This window comes from Mytilus californianus, unplaced genomic scaffold (genome assembly GCF_021869535.1).
Source record: "Mytilus californianus isolate M0D057914Y unplaced genomic scaffold, xbMytCali1.0.p SCAF_9, whole genome shotgun sequence".
NCBI classification, from domain to species: domain Eukaryota; kingdom Metazoa; phylum Mollusca; class Bivalvia; order Mytilida; family Mytilidae; genus Mytilus; species Mytilus californianus.
The window spans coordinates 1,266,786-1,282,676 of NW_026262745.1; the positions used below are offsets into that span (position 1 = coordinate 1,266,786).

Genomic DNA, 15,891 nt, shown 5'->3' on the forward strand with positions numbered 1-15,891 from the left:
AGGATGTGCAATCCCGTTTGAAATAAGTTTTCTACAGGTACAACCAAACTTCCAAACCAAATCTTTATATCTATGGAAGAATTTGGTAAAGGTTTTAAGTAATTTGTGGTAACGAAGTCCCTGGCGTAATAATTTACCAGTAATACATAGATTACGTTCGTAAAAATCAAAATCGTCACAACAGACACGGGCATAGCGAACGAGTTGTAAAATATAAACACCGTAAGATGGTGCCAAAGGAACATCACCATCGAAAAAGGGAAAATTAACAATAGGGAACGAAAAATCGTCCCTTTTGTCGTAAATTTTAGTGTGGAGTTTCCTGTGTAAAACCGAAATATCTAAATCTAAGAAAGGACAGTTGTTACCGTTTAAATTTGATTCATTTAAAGTAAGTTCCTTTGGGTAAATTTCGGCAGTATATTGAGAAAATTCTTGATTATTTAACGAAAAAATATCATTAAGATAACGGTAAGTGTTGTTGAATTTATCAATTAAATGCAATTTAGACCGGTTTTTACTGAGTTTTGTCATGAATTGTGATTCATAACAGTAGAAAAACAAGTCTGCTATTGAAGGGGCGCAATTAGTGCCCATAGGAATACCTACAACCTGTCGATTAACTTTGCTGTCGAAACGTACATAAATATTATCAAGGAGAAAATTAACAGCTTCAATCATCTCATCACACCTCCAGTAAGTATATCTAGCATATTTGTTCATTTATATGTTTTGGAGTTTAGTATGACGTCCATTTTCACTTAAATAGTACACATCTTTATTTAGTGCCCAGCTGAAGCCCGTTTCCGGGTGCGGGATTTTCTTGCTGTGTTGAAGACCCGTTGGTGGCCATTTTCAATTTTAAAATTAGATTCAGCATATCAAGGCATATCTTTAATTTAATTTTTAAAGAATTCAAACAAAAAGTTAAATTTTGGACCCTTTTGACCTTAATATGAATCATTTCAAAAACAGACCCTAAAATCCAAATATCAAATACCCAATTAGATTCAGCATATAAAAGACTCTCAAGAATTCAAGACTTTTGAATTAAACCCCATTGAAATTGCTAAAAAAAAATAAGCAGTTTCTAAAAGTATTGGTTTTGGCCCTTTTTAACTAAACCGATAGGGTCATAACCCCTAAAATCAATCCCAAACTTTATTTTATGTTATTACACCTTGTGACACAATTGAATAGCAATATATAGACTTATACTCAAGTTATTGTCCACAAATCAGAAAATCCCTAGTTTTTGGCCCCCTTTTAAGCCCCTATTATTGAACGGTTTGGACCTTGACCCCTAAAATCAATCCCGACTTGTCTTTAAAAGTATGGAACCTTGTAGTAAAATTCATAGAAATCCAAACTCTAATACACAAATAAGTGTCCTAAAACATGAACAATTCTTCTTTACGAACTCTTTTTGGTCATTAATTACTAAACAGCTACACCAATAACCCCTAAAATAATCCCAACATTCCTATTGTGGAATGGAACCTTGTGCTTAAATTTATTACAGATCTATACAGTTATACTCAAGTTATTATCTGTGAACTAGACAAATAATTGTTTTTGTTAGGCCCTTTTTTGCCCCTAATTCCTAAACAGCTACTATAATAACCTCCCAAAATAAACCCCAACCTTCCTATTGTGGTATGGAACCTTGTGCTAAAATTGAATAGAGATCCATACACTTATACTCAAGTTATTGCCTGCAAAGAAGAAACATAGTTATTTTCTGTCTCTTTTTGACCCCTAGTTATTAAACGATATGGGCCATGAACCTCCAAAAATCATTCCAAACTTTCCTTTTGAAGTATGGAACCTTGTGGTAAACTTTCATAGAAACCTTTACTCTTGTACACCAATTATTGTCCTGAAACATGAAAAATGCTTGTTCTTGGCCCCTTTTTGGTCCCTAATTCTTAAACAGCTACGACAATAACCCCCAAAATAAATCCCAACCTTCCTAATGTTATATGGAGCCTTGTGCTAGAATATAATAGAGAGTTATACACTTATACTCAAGTTATTGTCTATAGCTATGAACCTGACAAAATATTGTTTTTGTTAGACCGTTTTTTGCCCCTAATTCCTTAACAGCTATGACAATAACGCAAAAATTAATCCCAACCTTCCTATTGTTGTGGTTCTGTGCTAAAATATTGCCCAAATAAATATCTCTTATACTCAAGGGAATTTCTTAAAACCAGATAGATAATTGTTTTTGACCCTTTTCTGACCCCTAATTACAAAACTGCTTTCGGAAATTGCTGGGTTGTTTCTTTTATTATATGCATTTTTTTTTCTCCGCCGAAGCCGATATAAAATATCAAAGAAACACGTGATATTTTAAGTAATTTATTAATTTAATCTTCAAGATAATATTTATTGGTTTACTGTGAATGTTGGTCTGTACGAAAAGACTGGGATTTCTAATAATGATTTGTTTCATTGAATGAAATTAAAAACTAGTAAAATGAATGATTTTTTATATCTCTTAGATGTCCTTTCACAAAGCAAAGATGATCTTTAAGGGAAATTAACGCAATCGACGATTGAAACTTTTAACGTCAGTTTTTGACAATTGAATGTCTTTTATTCATTGCATAGATCTGAATCTTTTAAATAACAGAAAGAATATTTTATGTTGTGAATTAAGATAGTGAATATTTAAAAAAAAAATTAATAATAAATCACGATAATGTAAACAAACTACCTGACACCCGTCAAATCTGTACAATGTAAAAACGTCTACTTACACTACCACATTTGTACAGGGTAAAAAAAATCCGTACACCGTCATATTTGTAGAATGTAAAATAACAATGTAGGCTGTGGTCTTGTGTGAAATGAAAGTTTTAGTTCTCTTATGCAACATTTTCATTTTCCCTTTCAACAAAAAGTTTATAACAGAAAAAAGTATACACGCTTCCATATGCTAAAAGCATAAGAACATAACATATTTTATCATATTTTGAAGCCTTTTGTTTCCTTCTTTTTTTCTTTATTTCATTTTTCTTCGTTTCATCTAAATTATCTTCTTTTTTCCTGTTTTTCTTGTCTTCTATTAAAATCACAATATCATCTGAAACACAATAAAATACATATTTAGTTACGTTTAAATAACAAATGTTAAACTATGTCAGAATTTTATTACATTTCAAGTTAGACGATTGTTATTTTGCTATTTCTATGGGTATGAATATTAGTATAATATTTACTATACTATACAACATTCCTATTTACCAGTGTTTTAAGTTGTACTTTCACCTGCTTTCCCCATACCTGTAGGGACGAACAAGAGATGAGGGAAAGCTTTTGGGGATCCCATTTCCTTAAAAGGTAATGACAATCTTACAATGCTATGTATTAAGAGGATAACTAATTTGCAGTGAGATTTAGTCAGGAAAGTAATTACATATAATACATAATGTAACATAAGTGATATAAACGAATGAATTACACGTTCAACTAAGTTTTTAGGATCTACTCTTTTAAACAGTATCCTGATTTTTCTGCAGTTTGAGATTCAGCATATTAATGCCTTCAATATGGTAATAAGCTGCCGGAATTAGGAAAGCATTCTTTGAAATACAAACATGCGGTGGCATTTATATAAAGGGCGAGAACGATGTCGAGAACAGCTCCCACATGCATTCTCAGAATTAGGACATGTAGATACCGATCATATACCATATGCTGTACCAGTATGACACGCTGCACCGGGATTGTTTTTACGTACTAGTTCTCTAACTTCAATTGATTCCTACATGTAAATAACAAATATGTGTCCAAAACATGTCATATCTTATTATTTTATGTAAGGCTGAAATAGTTATAGCATAATTAGAAATAATAAAAAGAAAAAACTTTGATAACTATTTTCCAGACAGTCAGAAAGACTAGCTGTCATTGCAATAAGATAAATATTTCAAAAATGAGACAAAAAACCTAAGGCATGATATATATTCAGTCCATGTAAAGTGTGAATCGAGAAAACTGTTCTCATGTGGAGTAGCGATGTTTTCTATTGTAAACGAGATCAATGTTGGAAAATGTGTTTGAATAAAAGAACATTTTTTGCTAAATAATTGTTTTTCCTTTCTAAAACAGTGATGTATTTAACAGGACAAAAATGGCTGTATAACTTTCCATGCATTGCGTACAGCTAATTCCTAGCATGTTATATTAATACTAGAAAAGAGGCCTAGAGATTAAATCAACATATTTCCACTATCTATAATTTTGAAGTGTATAAATACTATGACAATCATGCAACAAAGACAGTGCAATGCTCTTTCAATGTGCTTGATTTCATTGTAAACCATAATCACGTGTAATAAATTAATATAGCTATATTTTCTTATATGAATGTGATATTTTTCTAATAGAATAGCAATGTTTTTTTTTATGAAAAACTTTTTAATGCCATATTTTTCTCAAAGAAATGGGAAAATTTTTTCATAGGGCACCATTCAATCCAATCAAACAAGAAACATCGGCTTTTATTCACGAAAGGTTAGATGGAATATGTATATCATGATCACTGAAACGTCGTACATGGTATACATTGAGGAGATTGGGTATGATTGCCAATGTGACATCTATCCAACAGAGTTCAAATGTCGTGGATTGAAGCAATAATATGTCAACATAAGGCCTCAAAACAATGCGCAAAAATCCTTACCTTAAATAACACACTCAGTATAACTGGACCCGACATGACAAAAAGTGAAACGATTCAAACAAACAAAATCAACGGCGTGTTTTATGACAAAACAATTAACGAAAACAGATGTAACAGACAGCAACCAACGACAACCACTGCATTACAGGCTGCCTACTTTGGACAGGCACATTCAGAATGAACCCTTCAACATATATTAAAAGTTAGTTAAAAGTTAATAACAGCTACCAAATAAATCATGATCTCCAAGACAAAAGTATAGATAGGTACATGCTTTATAAACTATATAAACTGAAAACATTAGGAAGTTATATTCTGTTTTAAATAATAATTCTACAGGTACAGCCACACTTCGAAACCATTTCTTTGTAACTATGATAATTTAGTAAAGGGTTTACGTTATGTATTTTAACGAAACCCCTGACTTAAAATCACATGATACAAATTAAAAAAAAGTTTAATATGTTTTACATACTTCAATGGCTAAGTTGTACTTTAAAACACGTATAAACGTTCTTTTAAAAGAAAATCAACATATATTTTATCCCCATCTTCAGAAATGTACTGAAATTTTCATCCTGTACTCTAATTCACCGACAGCTTATCCGTATGCAGTGACCTTAACCATGACACTTCGGCAACCGCATAGCACAAGCGCGAGGGGGAAAACCGCGAAGAAAGAAAAGGTAAACAAATGATGAGAGAAGATAAAATAAATCGATTCAGAAAGAAAACTGTTGATACATCAAATAGAAATAAAAAGATGTGATATGAGTGCCAATGAGACAACTCTCCATCCTATTATGACAAAGTTTAATTAACAAATGGGAACGCATTGAAAATATAGATAAAACAAATACACATTGCTTAATCATCTCATTATTGTTCACGTGCTCCATGATTTTGTGTTAATCATATGTCAACAGGTAACAATCGGGTAACTCCTGCACCAAAACCTTTAAGTTAATTAGCAGCCAAAGTTGTCAATAATCACAGAATGAAGCGTTTTTTTGTCGATTACTATGTTGTCTTTAGTTTTCTATGTTGTGTTTTGTGTACTGATATTTTTCTGTTTTTCTGTTTGTCTTTTTCTTTTGTATCCATGGCATTGTCAGTTTATTTTCGACTTATGAGTTTGAATGTCCCTTTAGTATCTTTTGCCTCTCTTACCAATGAGAAAACTCTCCACCAGAGACCAAATGATGTTGGAGCTACCAACTATAGGTCACCGTACGGACTTCAACAATGAGCAAAACACATACCTTATAGTAAGCTATAAAAGACCCCGAAATGACAAATGTAAAACAATCCAAATGAGAGCACTAATGGCCTGATTTATGTACAAAACAATAAACGAAAAAACAAATATGATAAACAGCAAACACGACAACCACTTAACTACATACAGGCTCATGACTTGGGACAGGCACATACAGAATGTGGCGGGGTTAAACAAATGCATGCATAGGTTCAATTATTTCCTATAGATATTATAATAACCTGAAACTCGTTTTATATGACTTTGATAATTTACCAGTTATACACAGATTTCGTTCATTCAAATCTAAAACGTCACTACAGACACGGGCATAGTGAATAAGGTGGGGAATATATACACCGTAGGAATGAACCAAAGGAACATCGCCGTCCAAAAATGGAAAATTAACAATAAGGAACGTAAATAGTATCTTTATTTCGTAAGTTTTGCTTTGATTTTCTCTCAAATATCCAAATCTAAAAAAGGACAATTATTGCTGTTAATGTTAAATTTATCTAAAAAAGTTTCCCTTGGTAAATTACAGCAGTATGAATAGAGAATTGTTTCAAGCAAACACTAATCACGGTAACAATAAGTGTTATTAATTTGATGAATTAAATGGAATTCAGACGGATCCATACTGAGTTTGACTGAGATTTGATAAATTTTGGTTTTCTCTATCAATATTGCACTGTATCACCTGCCAAGTCCATAATACATGTTCCTATGACTATACTGAGTAATTCCATTTTTAAAAATGGTTCTTTGGCGGAATTTAAATTTGGCTACATTCAATATTCGCCCGTACTCGATTATATCATAGGCCATAAAGACAAAGAAATTTTATTTCTAAAGAGAAAGAAGTATTTAGAGAGACGATACAATCTAAAAGGCTAGCAATAAAACCTTACAATGAATTTGCACGTGGCAAAAGTATTATTCCAAACAAAGACAGATGTATAGTTCCCGTTTTCCGGGACATGAAAGATACAATGGTTAAAACTAATTATGTAAATAAAACTTTAATCTAATAAAATCATGTTAGAAGAACAATGAAGAATTTCGAAAGATGTTTTAAAAATTAATGTTAACGCTTAGCAGTGAGACGAACTGATACCTGATATAAAAATAAACTTTTAATTACAATACAAAAATACTGTAATTACAAAATACAGCATCTACAATAAAATAAATCATTTTCTTTACATAAGAAAATCATAACACTACAATGTTGCCACGAACATGTACTTTTGCTATTATTTTACTATTCAACATGTTTCAAGACATAATTGGGGTTTATATTTAAACGATATGTTGACAGTTTTTATACCCATAAAGAATATAGACTTGTTTCTCTTTTAAGAGATGCACTGAATTTATTTCATTTTAAACGACAAAGGCAGAAAATAACCGATTTCAGACTCTATTGATTTATTGTTATACATAAAACTCTCCTGTTTTTCGCGTGATTTGACTCGGTACTTAATATAATGATATTTTTTATATATTAAATATATTTTTCATTGCCAAAATCATCCTTTTTCTCATGCAGTCTCTTCATATTTATAACTGTATGTAACTAAATATCACACTCCACATGACAAAAAACGGTATTCTCAATTCGCACTTTCCATAGTATGGTATTGGATGTAAAAAAAAAAGGCTCAATGAAATAGCAACACATGTGTTATGAATATATGGACAAGAGTAATCAATCAAGCGTTTATAAAATATCAGTCATTTTTAATTGAATGTCAGGAATCGTGGACAAAAGGTATCATGCACGAACGGAAACTATGATGATTATTGAAAAAATCACGCGCAAAGTTCGAACCCTAAATAGGACATTCATTTATGAGAGGTAAAACGTGCGTAAGCTGAAAGTCGAAAGTGAGATTGTAAAATCATTCCCTAACCTCAAAATGCTTACATTTCGACATTACACCGCGATACCTGTTGTTGATATTGAGTTATAATCTAAGCCCATTTCTCCGTCTATGATTCAAACCCTGCAATGAAAATCGTGCCACAGGTGGAGCAGGACCTGCTTACCTTTGTGGAGTACATGAGTTCATACCAGTGTTTAAGTATGGTTCATGTTGCTCAGTCTTAAAGTTTCTATCACATAATTGTATTTCTCCGCTTTTAAAAGATAGTCGAAAGATACCGATGGGATTTTCACACTCTTTAGTCGAAAACAAACTGACAATTCCATGGCAAAAAAAAAGGTTCACACAACAGTACACACAACACAAAACAGAAAACTAAAGTACTGATCAACAAAACCGTACACCAATCTTTTTTTTTTACCATGGTGTTGTCTAGGTTATATGAATTATCGAATGCCTACTTTTTATCTTCTCTCTTTTTTGTTTTCTATTACCGACTGTCGATACTGTCGATACTGTAAATGCTGTAGGCAACACAGATCAAAATCTGCTGTAGATAAAGGCAAACTCCATTGTATTGAAATGGCAATTTTAAAAACAAGGCAAAAATCTGCTGAACACAATAGTAAAAAACAATAGTAGTAATAGCAATGGGGAACATAAAAAACGTGTATCTTTCGTTCTGATAGCAGTACAAGGCCGTGGGATTTAAACAGGAGGAATTGCCGAAATATCACAAAAGCTTAAATTTTCAATTTCAGTCCAAAGACAATATGCCAAATTATAAAGAACAGCAGACTAGAAAATCTAGTGTAACTAAAACAGGTTTCACGTGATTTGGCAAGGCTTATCAAAGGAACTGCAAATATTTCACCATTCCATTAAAGCGCTTAAAGTGGCGGAGATTTGATAAGGTGGTATGGTCAACACTTCTTGAAATCTTAAATTAAAGTCATATTAAACGATTTACTCATTATAAGATCATGATGTTAAAGAACTTATTGAACCATTGCATGCATACTATACTACACTAAGTCCTCTGTGGACATTTTGTCACATTATAATGAACCCATAAGGTATAATAGACAAAACATGTTTCACTCGGTGACTGTTGAACAGATATATCATGTTAAGGAGGGGTATTTGCGAAAAATACCAGTCGAGAGAATGTTAAATTTCGCGAGCCGTAAGGCGAGGAAAATTCATTCTCAAGACTGGTATTTTTCGCAAATACCCCTCAAGAACATGCTTTATCTGTTTAATTACACCGAATGCTAACGTACAAAAGGCATTGATGATCGTGACATAAAACGCATTGATGATCGTGACATTACAAGCGTCCAGTCGGATAGAGTATTTTTGGCAAATACCACGGCAGAGAGGGTAAGAAAGGCATATCCTTTTTGAATATACCCCGGCGCTGTTAAAATGAACGATATTCATTTGATAAAAGTAAATTGGTGACAAATACACTGGCTATCAACCAATCAAAACCAAGGATTCTTACATAAGGTGTTATTATGAATGAAAACTTTGGCTCAGAGTTTTCTTTCGATATTTGGAACAGAGGTTTTTTCAAATCGTCACATTAATAAAAAAAAATCAACACAGAATAATATAGCACGTGAAAAATAAGTGGGTTGTACAGCGATGCTCATTTTGTTTCTGTACACATTTTCATTCTATCCCAATTGTTAAACACAATGAGACAGAAGCTAAATAAAAGGCTTAATAATATTATAAAAATAATTTGATTGATTGTTGGTTCTTGTGGATTTACCAGCTCACCCAGAATTTAAACAGGAAGAATTCATAAAAATATTTCAATTAGCTTTATTGAATATTAAAGTCGATACCTAGCGTTCTTAAAAAAACGGATTTTTAGCGGGGTTATTCCAAAAGAGTTTCAAATAGTATGATTTCAGCTACTTCAAATTATAAATGAACATACCAACATGTTCCTGACTGGTACCCGGTTGATTGGTTGGGTTTTCTTGCGATTGAACATACTTTAGTTCTGTTTCCTGTCTGTCCTCTTCTATTCCCGAAAAACCTGTAAAACAGTTTTTTGATTTAAAAAATACTTTGTTTGTAATAATTTTGGCATTCGAATTGTCCTGTTCTTTCACATAGTTAGATATTGAACAAAGTCTTTATCCGATAGGACATTTGCAGAAAGTTAGTTGCAGTATTAACGACATTAACACTTAATAAAAATGTTTGAATTAAGGAATTGTATTTATTGGATCTAATGACAACAGAAACGGAACGAGACAGCGAAATAAGTTTTGTGCATGAACAATCAAGAATAAACAATATCTGACAAAAACGTAAAAAACAAATATTGCAGACAGCATCCGATGATAACTTCTTAATTATAGGCTCTTGGCTTGGAAAAGGAAAATATAGAATGTGATGGGGTCAAACATGTAATCTTTTTACTACCACAGTTCAGCTTAAGGCCTCCTCTGAACATTTGAAGGTCCTTACTACAAAATGTATGTATTCGTTACCTAAACTACACAAAAAACCCGTTAAACATCGTTTCATCTCGGCCTCTAGTAAGTGTTTTCTACTAAGTGTTCGGTGCATTTAACGAGTTCCTTAATTACTATCAACAAAACTTAATTTTTGTATTAAAATATATGAAAATAGTGGAAATAACCATTTTTGGAGTGTAACACATTCTTTATATGTTTTAGATAAAATACGTGCTTTTGATGGTCCCTTTGATTCGATTGAAAGTTTTGGCTTTTCCAATCTTTATTCTACACTTCCACACAATCTTGTTGACATAATTGTTTGTTTTTATAGTGACTAAGATTATGCTGACATAATTGTTTGTTTTTTATAACGATTAAGATTATAACACAATACTGACTGCTGTACCCCTATTTTTGACATTTTTACCTATTGTGTCTGTTTGTTTTGTTCAATATCATTGTCAATATAATGGATTTTTATGCGACTGCCATACAAGTGAGAGGTTTAGCTTGTTATAAAACCAGGTTTAATTCACCATTTTCTACAAGAGAAAATGCATGTACCAAGTTAGGAATATGACAGTTGTTATCCATTCGTTTGATGTGTTTGAGCTTTTGAATTTGCCATTTGATTAGGGATTTTCCGTTTTAATTTTTCCTCGGAGTTCGGTATTTTTGTTATTTTACTTTTTTCTGATCTAACAAAAATGTTCCTATCTAATTAAATGGTCGTTTGATATAAATTCTGAATGTAAATTTATTTGCTGCAAATCATATTAAACCTTGTTTTTTCATGAAAAAGGTAAATATGCTACATATACTTACTGGATGTGTGATGAGATGATTAAAGCGCTTAATTATCTTCTTTGCAACATTTATAAACGATTCGGCAATAAAGTTTATCGACTGGTTGTAATTATTCCTATGGGCATCAATTGTGCCCAATTAATAGTAGACTTGTTATTTTACTGTTATGAATCACAGTTTATGGACAAACACAGTAGAGAACCCAAATTAAATTAAATTACATTTAATTGATAAATTCAACAACACTTACCGTTATCTTGATGATATGTTTTCGTTAAATAATCAAGAATTCTCTAAATATACTGCTGAAATTTACCCAAGGGAACTAACTTTAAATGAATCAAATTTTAACAGCAATACATTTCCTTTCCTAGATTTAGATATCTCAGTATTACACTAGAAATTCTACAGAAAAATTTACGCAAAAGCGATGATTTTTTCTTTCCCTATTCTTAATTTTCTCTTTTTGGACGGTGATGTTCCTTTGGCACCGTCTTACGGTGTTTATATATCACAACATGTTCGCTATGCTCGTGTGTGTAGTGACGTTTTGGATTTTAATGAGCGTAATCTATGTATTGCTAATAAATTATTCAGTCAGGGACTTTGTTACCAAAAATTACTTAAACCTTTACTAAATTCTTCTATAGATACAAAGATTTGGTCTGTAAGTTTGGCTGTACCTGTAGAAAACTAATTCAAACGGAATAGAATATCCTAAAGCTGAGCCCGGAAATTTAGATACGATCCGGGTAAACATATCAATCCTTTAAATAAACTTATTCGAAAAGGTTACACTGTAGTTAAATCATTGAATGTTGTTTTTATTGGTACTAATATTGATTTTGTTATCAGTAAATTAAAACCATACTGAATATTACACATAGTTACTTTCACGGTACTACAATCTGTCGATACCTATATTTTGGCATTGCACAAGGTGACTGTAAATGACGTCTTTACACTAAATCGATTAGATGTTGGATGTGTACTGATTGATGTTTTAGTCTTAGCTACGTGATTTTTTATTAGTTGTTATTGGCTTTGAACTAGCTGTCAGTATATGCGAGTACTCTCAGATCTGTACTTGGTGTCTTTTTTGTTGTAATGGATGAGTGAACTTTTCCGTATATGAGAAATCGACGTTGAACAAAATTCTAAATTTAGAAATGTACCTCTCGCATGTAGATTTCTGACATTTTGTTATGGTGTGGCAATACTTTCCGTAATTTTGGGATTTTTGGCAACCCATTAACGTTTGTGTTTTGGCCTTGAGAGATATCAATTGTCGAAATGTGCATTTATAACTCTACATTGCTTTCGTCAATGTTATTCTTTAAAACAAATCAGATGTCTCATTCCCGAAAGTATTTGAGAGAAAGCTAGGATGGGTTGCGATTGTCTTGTATATCTACAACTGAGGAGCATCTCCTTATAATTGATAATAAATACCAGAAGGAAAAACAATTATAAGGTGTCATGCACTGAACAGAATAATATCATTTATCTTGGGAAAAACTATATATATTAAGACCATCGACAAGGATGTTGAAAAGTATAAACTTTGTCCATTTAGTTTGTTAATAGTAGTTGTGTATACGCCTTTGATGTCTTATTCCTATCTATGCGTGTAAAGATACAGAAACAAGTCAAATGCGTATCAATATAAAGAAAATAATTTGATTGATTGATTGTTGTTTATGTGTGTATACAAGTTCTTAGGAATTAAACAGAAAGAAATCCTACAAGCATTTCAAATGATTAAAGCACAGAATCAAAACCTTGCGTCAAGAAAACAAACAGAAACTGAGGGAATCGCATGAACTCCAAACAGAGCGAGACAGTATTTGTCGACAGGATTATCGTAACCTGGTTTGCATGCATAAAACAGTTTTTAAGTGTTTAGTCGAGGTTATACTAAAAGAAACGAAACATTTGCTAGTAGTCCTTTGTTAATCTATATATCATTGTCATTTTGCTTAGTTTCTTCTGTTTACTTATTCTGACATCAGACTCGGACTGCTTGTAAACTGAATTTTACTGTGCGTATTGCTGTGTGTTTGTGTATTCTACATTGGCTAGAGGTATATGGAGAGTTCAGATCTCACAAAACATGTATAACCCGTAGCCATTTTGCATCTGTCCCAAGTCAAGAGCCTCTGGCCTTTGTAAGTTTTGTAAGCGTTTTTTAATTTTTGTTGTAATAACATGTTTCGGAGTTTAGTGTGACGTCCATTTTCACTGAACTAGTACACATTTTTGTTTAGTGGCCAGCCGAAGCCTGCCTCCGGGTGCAGGATATTTTTGCTGTGTTGAAGACCCATTGGTGGCCTTGGGCTGTTTTCTGCTCTTTGGTCGGGTTGTTGTCTCTTTGACACATTCCCTGTATCCATTCTCTATTTTATTTGACCATCAAATGGATGCGACTGATGGAAATGTCACCAAAGAGTATACTTTAAGTTACTTAACATTAAATATAAACATACAAACGTTTTCCGGATTGGAACCTTGGTGATGTATTGATTCTTCTTGCGATTTTACATACTTAAGTTCTGTAATCCCTATGTCATCTTCGTTTTCAGAGCAGCACGGTGAACAAATTCCTGAAGAACAAATTGTGATTTTTTGCAAATTGATTTTTTCCTGATCTGCATTCTTATTATCACCTTTCTTTTTACTGTTGCATATCGAGCAAAGTCTTGCACATATACCACATTTGCGGTAGAAAATTGCAATTATAATGACATTCAATATGAGAATGATTCCGCTTATACCAAGTAACCACCATAACAACCTTCCAAAGTAAGAAGGTTTGTCAGAAGTGCTTGGTAAGGATTCGTTAAATAACTCAATCATTGCTGTAAAACCCAATATAACAAATGTTGATAACGTGACTTTGGCTCCGCTTTCCACTGGTAGCCAAAAAGTTACAATATTTATAAATGTAATAGCAACAGTTGGAGCAAGGAATCTCCATACGTAATATGTTTGTCTGCGATCCATTTCTATGTGTAAGATCACTACAGAGAAGTTTCTTCCATTAACATGTTCTATTGTTGTATAATGTCTTATTTTGTCAGGTTTAGATATATGCCACTCACCATTTGATTTAAATAGATTCAGGAAATTAGCTGGCAATCCAATGCTTAACATCTGTTCCTTGTTATCAAGATTTTGGGCTCTAAAATTTAATGTACAGGTTTCAGTTTCAAACGGATATCTTGTTGGATTTACAACGCAATAAGTTTTAACTTCAATATCATCACGCCGTTCTACCAGCCCATTACTGTAGATATAAACACGTTTATCATTATCTTCAAAAATATTGGATTTGTCTGCATAATTTGTAAGCAACACATCAGGCGTCCATATCTTTGATATTGGAGCTGTTATTGCATTCGTTTCTCCGTAGTCACTCTTATTCCACGTCAAAAATTCATCTGTCCATGACATCTTTATACCAAACGAAGTTGTCAGGATTTGGTTCTTCATGTCTAATGAATGAATTGTGTTTAGCGCAATTTCAATCTCTACCTGTATTGGTTCGCTTTTATTAACAGTCGGCGTCCTCATATATTTATTATAATCTCTATTGTCCAGTATGTCCTTCAACAAAAGGGTTTCAACGTTCACACTATAGACAATAAACACAACAACATTACATATACAGATAAGATGGAAAAGAATCAAATTCATTTTAGTTCATTTTAAATTATTTTAAAACTGCACACATAATTTAAGAAAACCAAAGATTAAGATACTTAATATAGACGATTTAAATCTCAAAAGAATACAATTGTACATAAACTCCGTAATTTTAGTTGACAAACAGTTTGGAAAAGTGCCATACATTAAATTATTTATTACGTTGCTATTGATTGTTCTATAGTATACCATTATAAAAAAGAAACGATTAGATCATACAAGATTTTGTTGGATACCTAATATGACAGACAGTTTGTTTTGAAAAAGAAAGCTATTGATTTAAAGAAAAAGGATTCTTCGAATTTGTTGAAAAATCACGTGTCAAATGCAAACAAACTAAACCTACTTGTAGAAATTACTGCATCGATAACCAGATAAGAAATCATGTAGGTTTAAGTTCAAGAACACGCTTCTCGTATTTTCTAAAGAAAATTATGTCAGAAATAAAAATATAAATTGAAAACTTACGAAACTCGAGTAGAATCTATAAATCGAAACCAAATTATGTTTCTTTCACTTTCATTTCTATTACATTCATTAATGGACTATTTAATGACGTTCAGTATCTTTTGACGACGTAGCGTGAACAAACACTACTATGATTACCTATGAAAGGTGTAACACCACTAATTCGGGCCCGGCCAGAAAGCACATACCAGAAAGTAGTACATATTTAACACAAGATAGTTCCTACCCATGAGTGTAACTTTCAAAATATGTAGAATATCTAGGTATTTTTGGTATCAAATGAAAGCTAAATGACTGGTGATCATTGTAGAACACTTTTGGACTTATAAGTTTGAATATTAAAAAAACTGCACCAAATTTTAAAAAGAGGGTACATTTTGACTGTTTGTCAGATCTGAAATACCTGTTTTGGTACATCCGAAGTTCCGGGAACCAGTTCTTTCTTATATGCCATTAAAGGTATGTTGTTTTTTTTTTCAGTACAAGACAACATAAAGTGTTGCTTTGACATGCAATGATTGTCACTTTATTTGAACGTAAAACAAAAGAGCTGGGCCTGCTTGAAATTGGGGAATTTAATATAGAAAG

General features: G+C 32.4%; 2 protein-coding genes across 9 annotated transcripts in view; one reads left to right on the top strand and one right to left on the bottom strand.

The window, feature by feature from the left end:
- The window catches only part of LOC127716137 (neuronal acetylcholine receptor subunit beta-4-like), a 57,227-nt gene extending 42,333 nt beyond the window's left edge, over positions 1-14,894 (bottom strand). For 2 of the 6 annotated variants that reach the window (XM_052222247.1, XM_052222245.1), the window contains exon 1: positions 13,617-14,894. In XM_052222247.1, coding sequence (XP_052078207.1) covers positions 13,617-14,826 — 1,210 coding nt within the window. In that variant the 5' untranslated portion in view covers positions 14,827-14,894. Of the gene's footprint in view, positions 1-2,576; positions 3,092-9,791; positions 9,894-13,616 lie in introns of those variants that run through there. The other 4 variants (XM_052222255.1, XM_052222243.1, XM_052222244.1 and 1 more) reach the window with 4 other exon arrangements.
- Positions 1-15,891, top strand: part of LOC127716148 (uncharacterized) — a 551,146-nt gene that overhangs the window by 103,901 nt on the left and 431,354 nt on the right. The gene's annotated exons all lie outside the window — the stretch shown is intronic.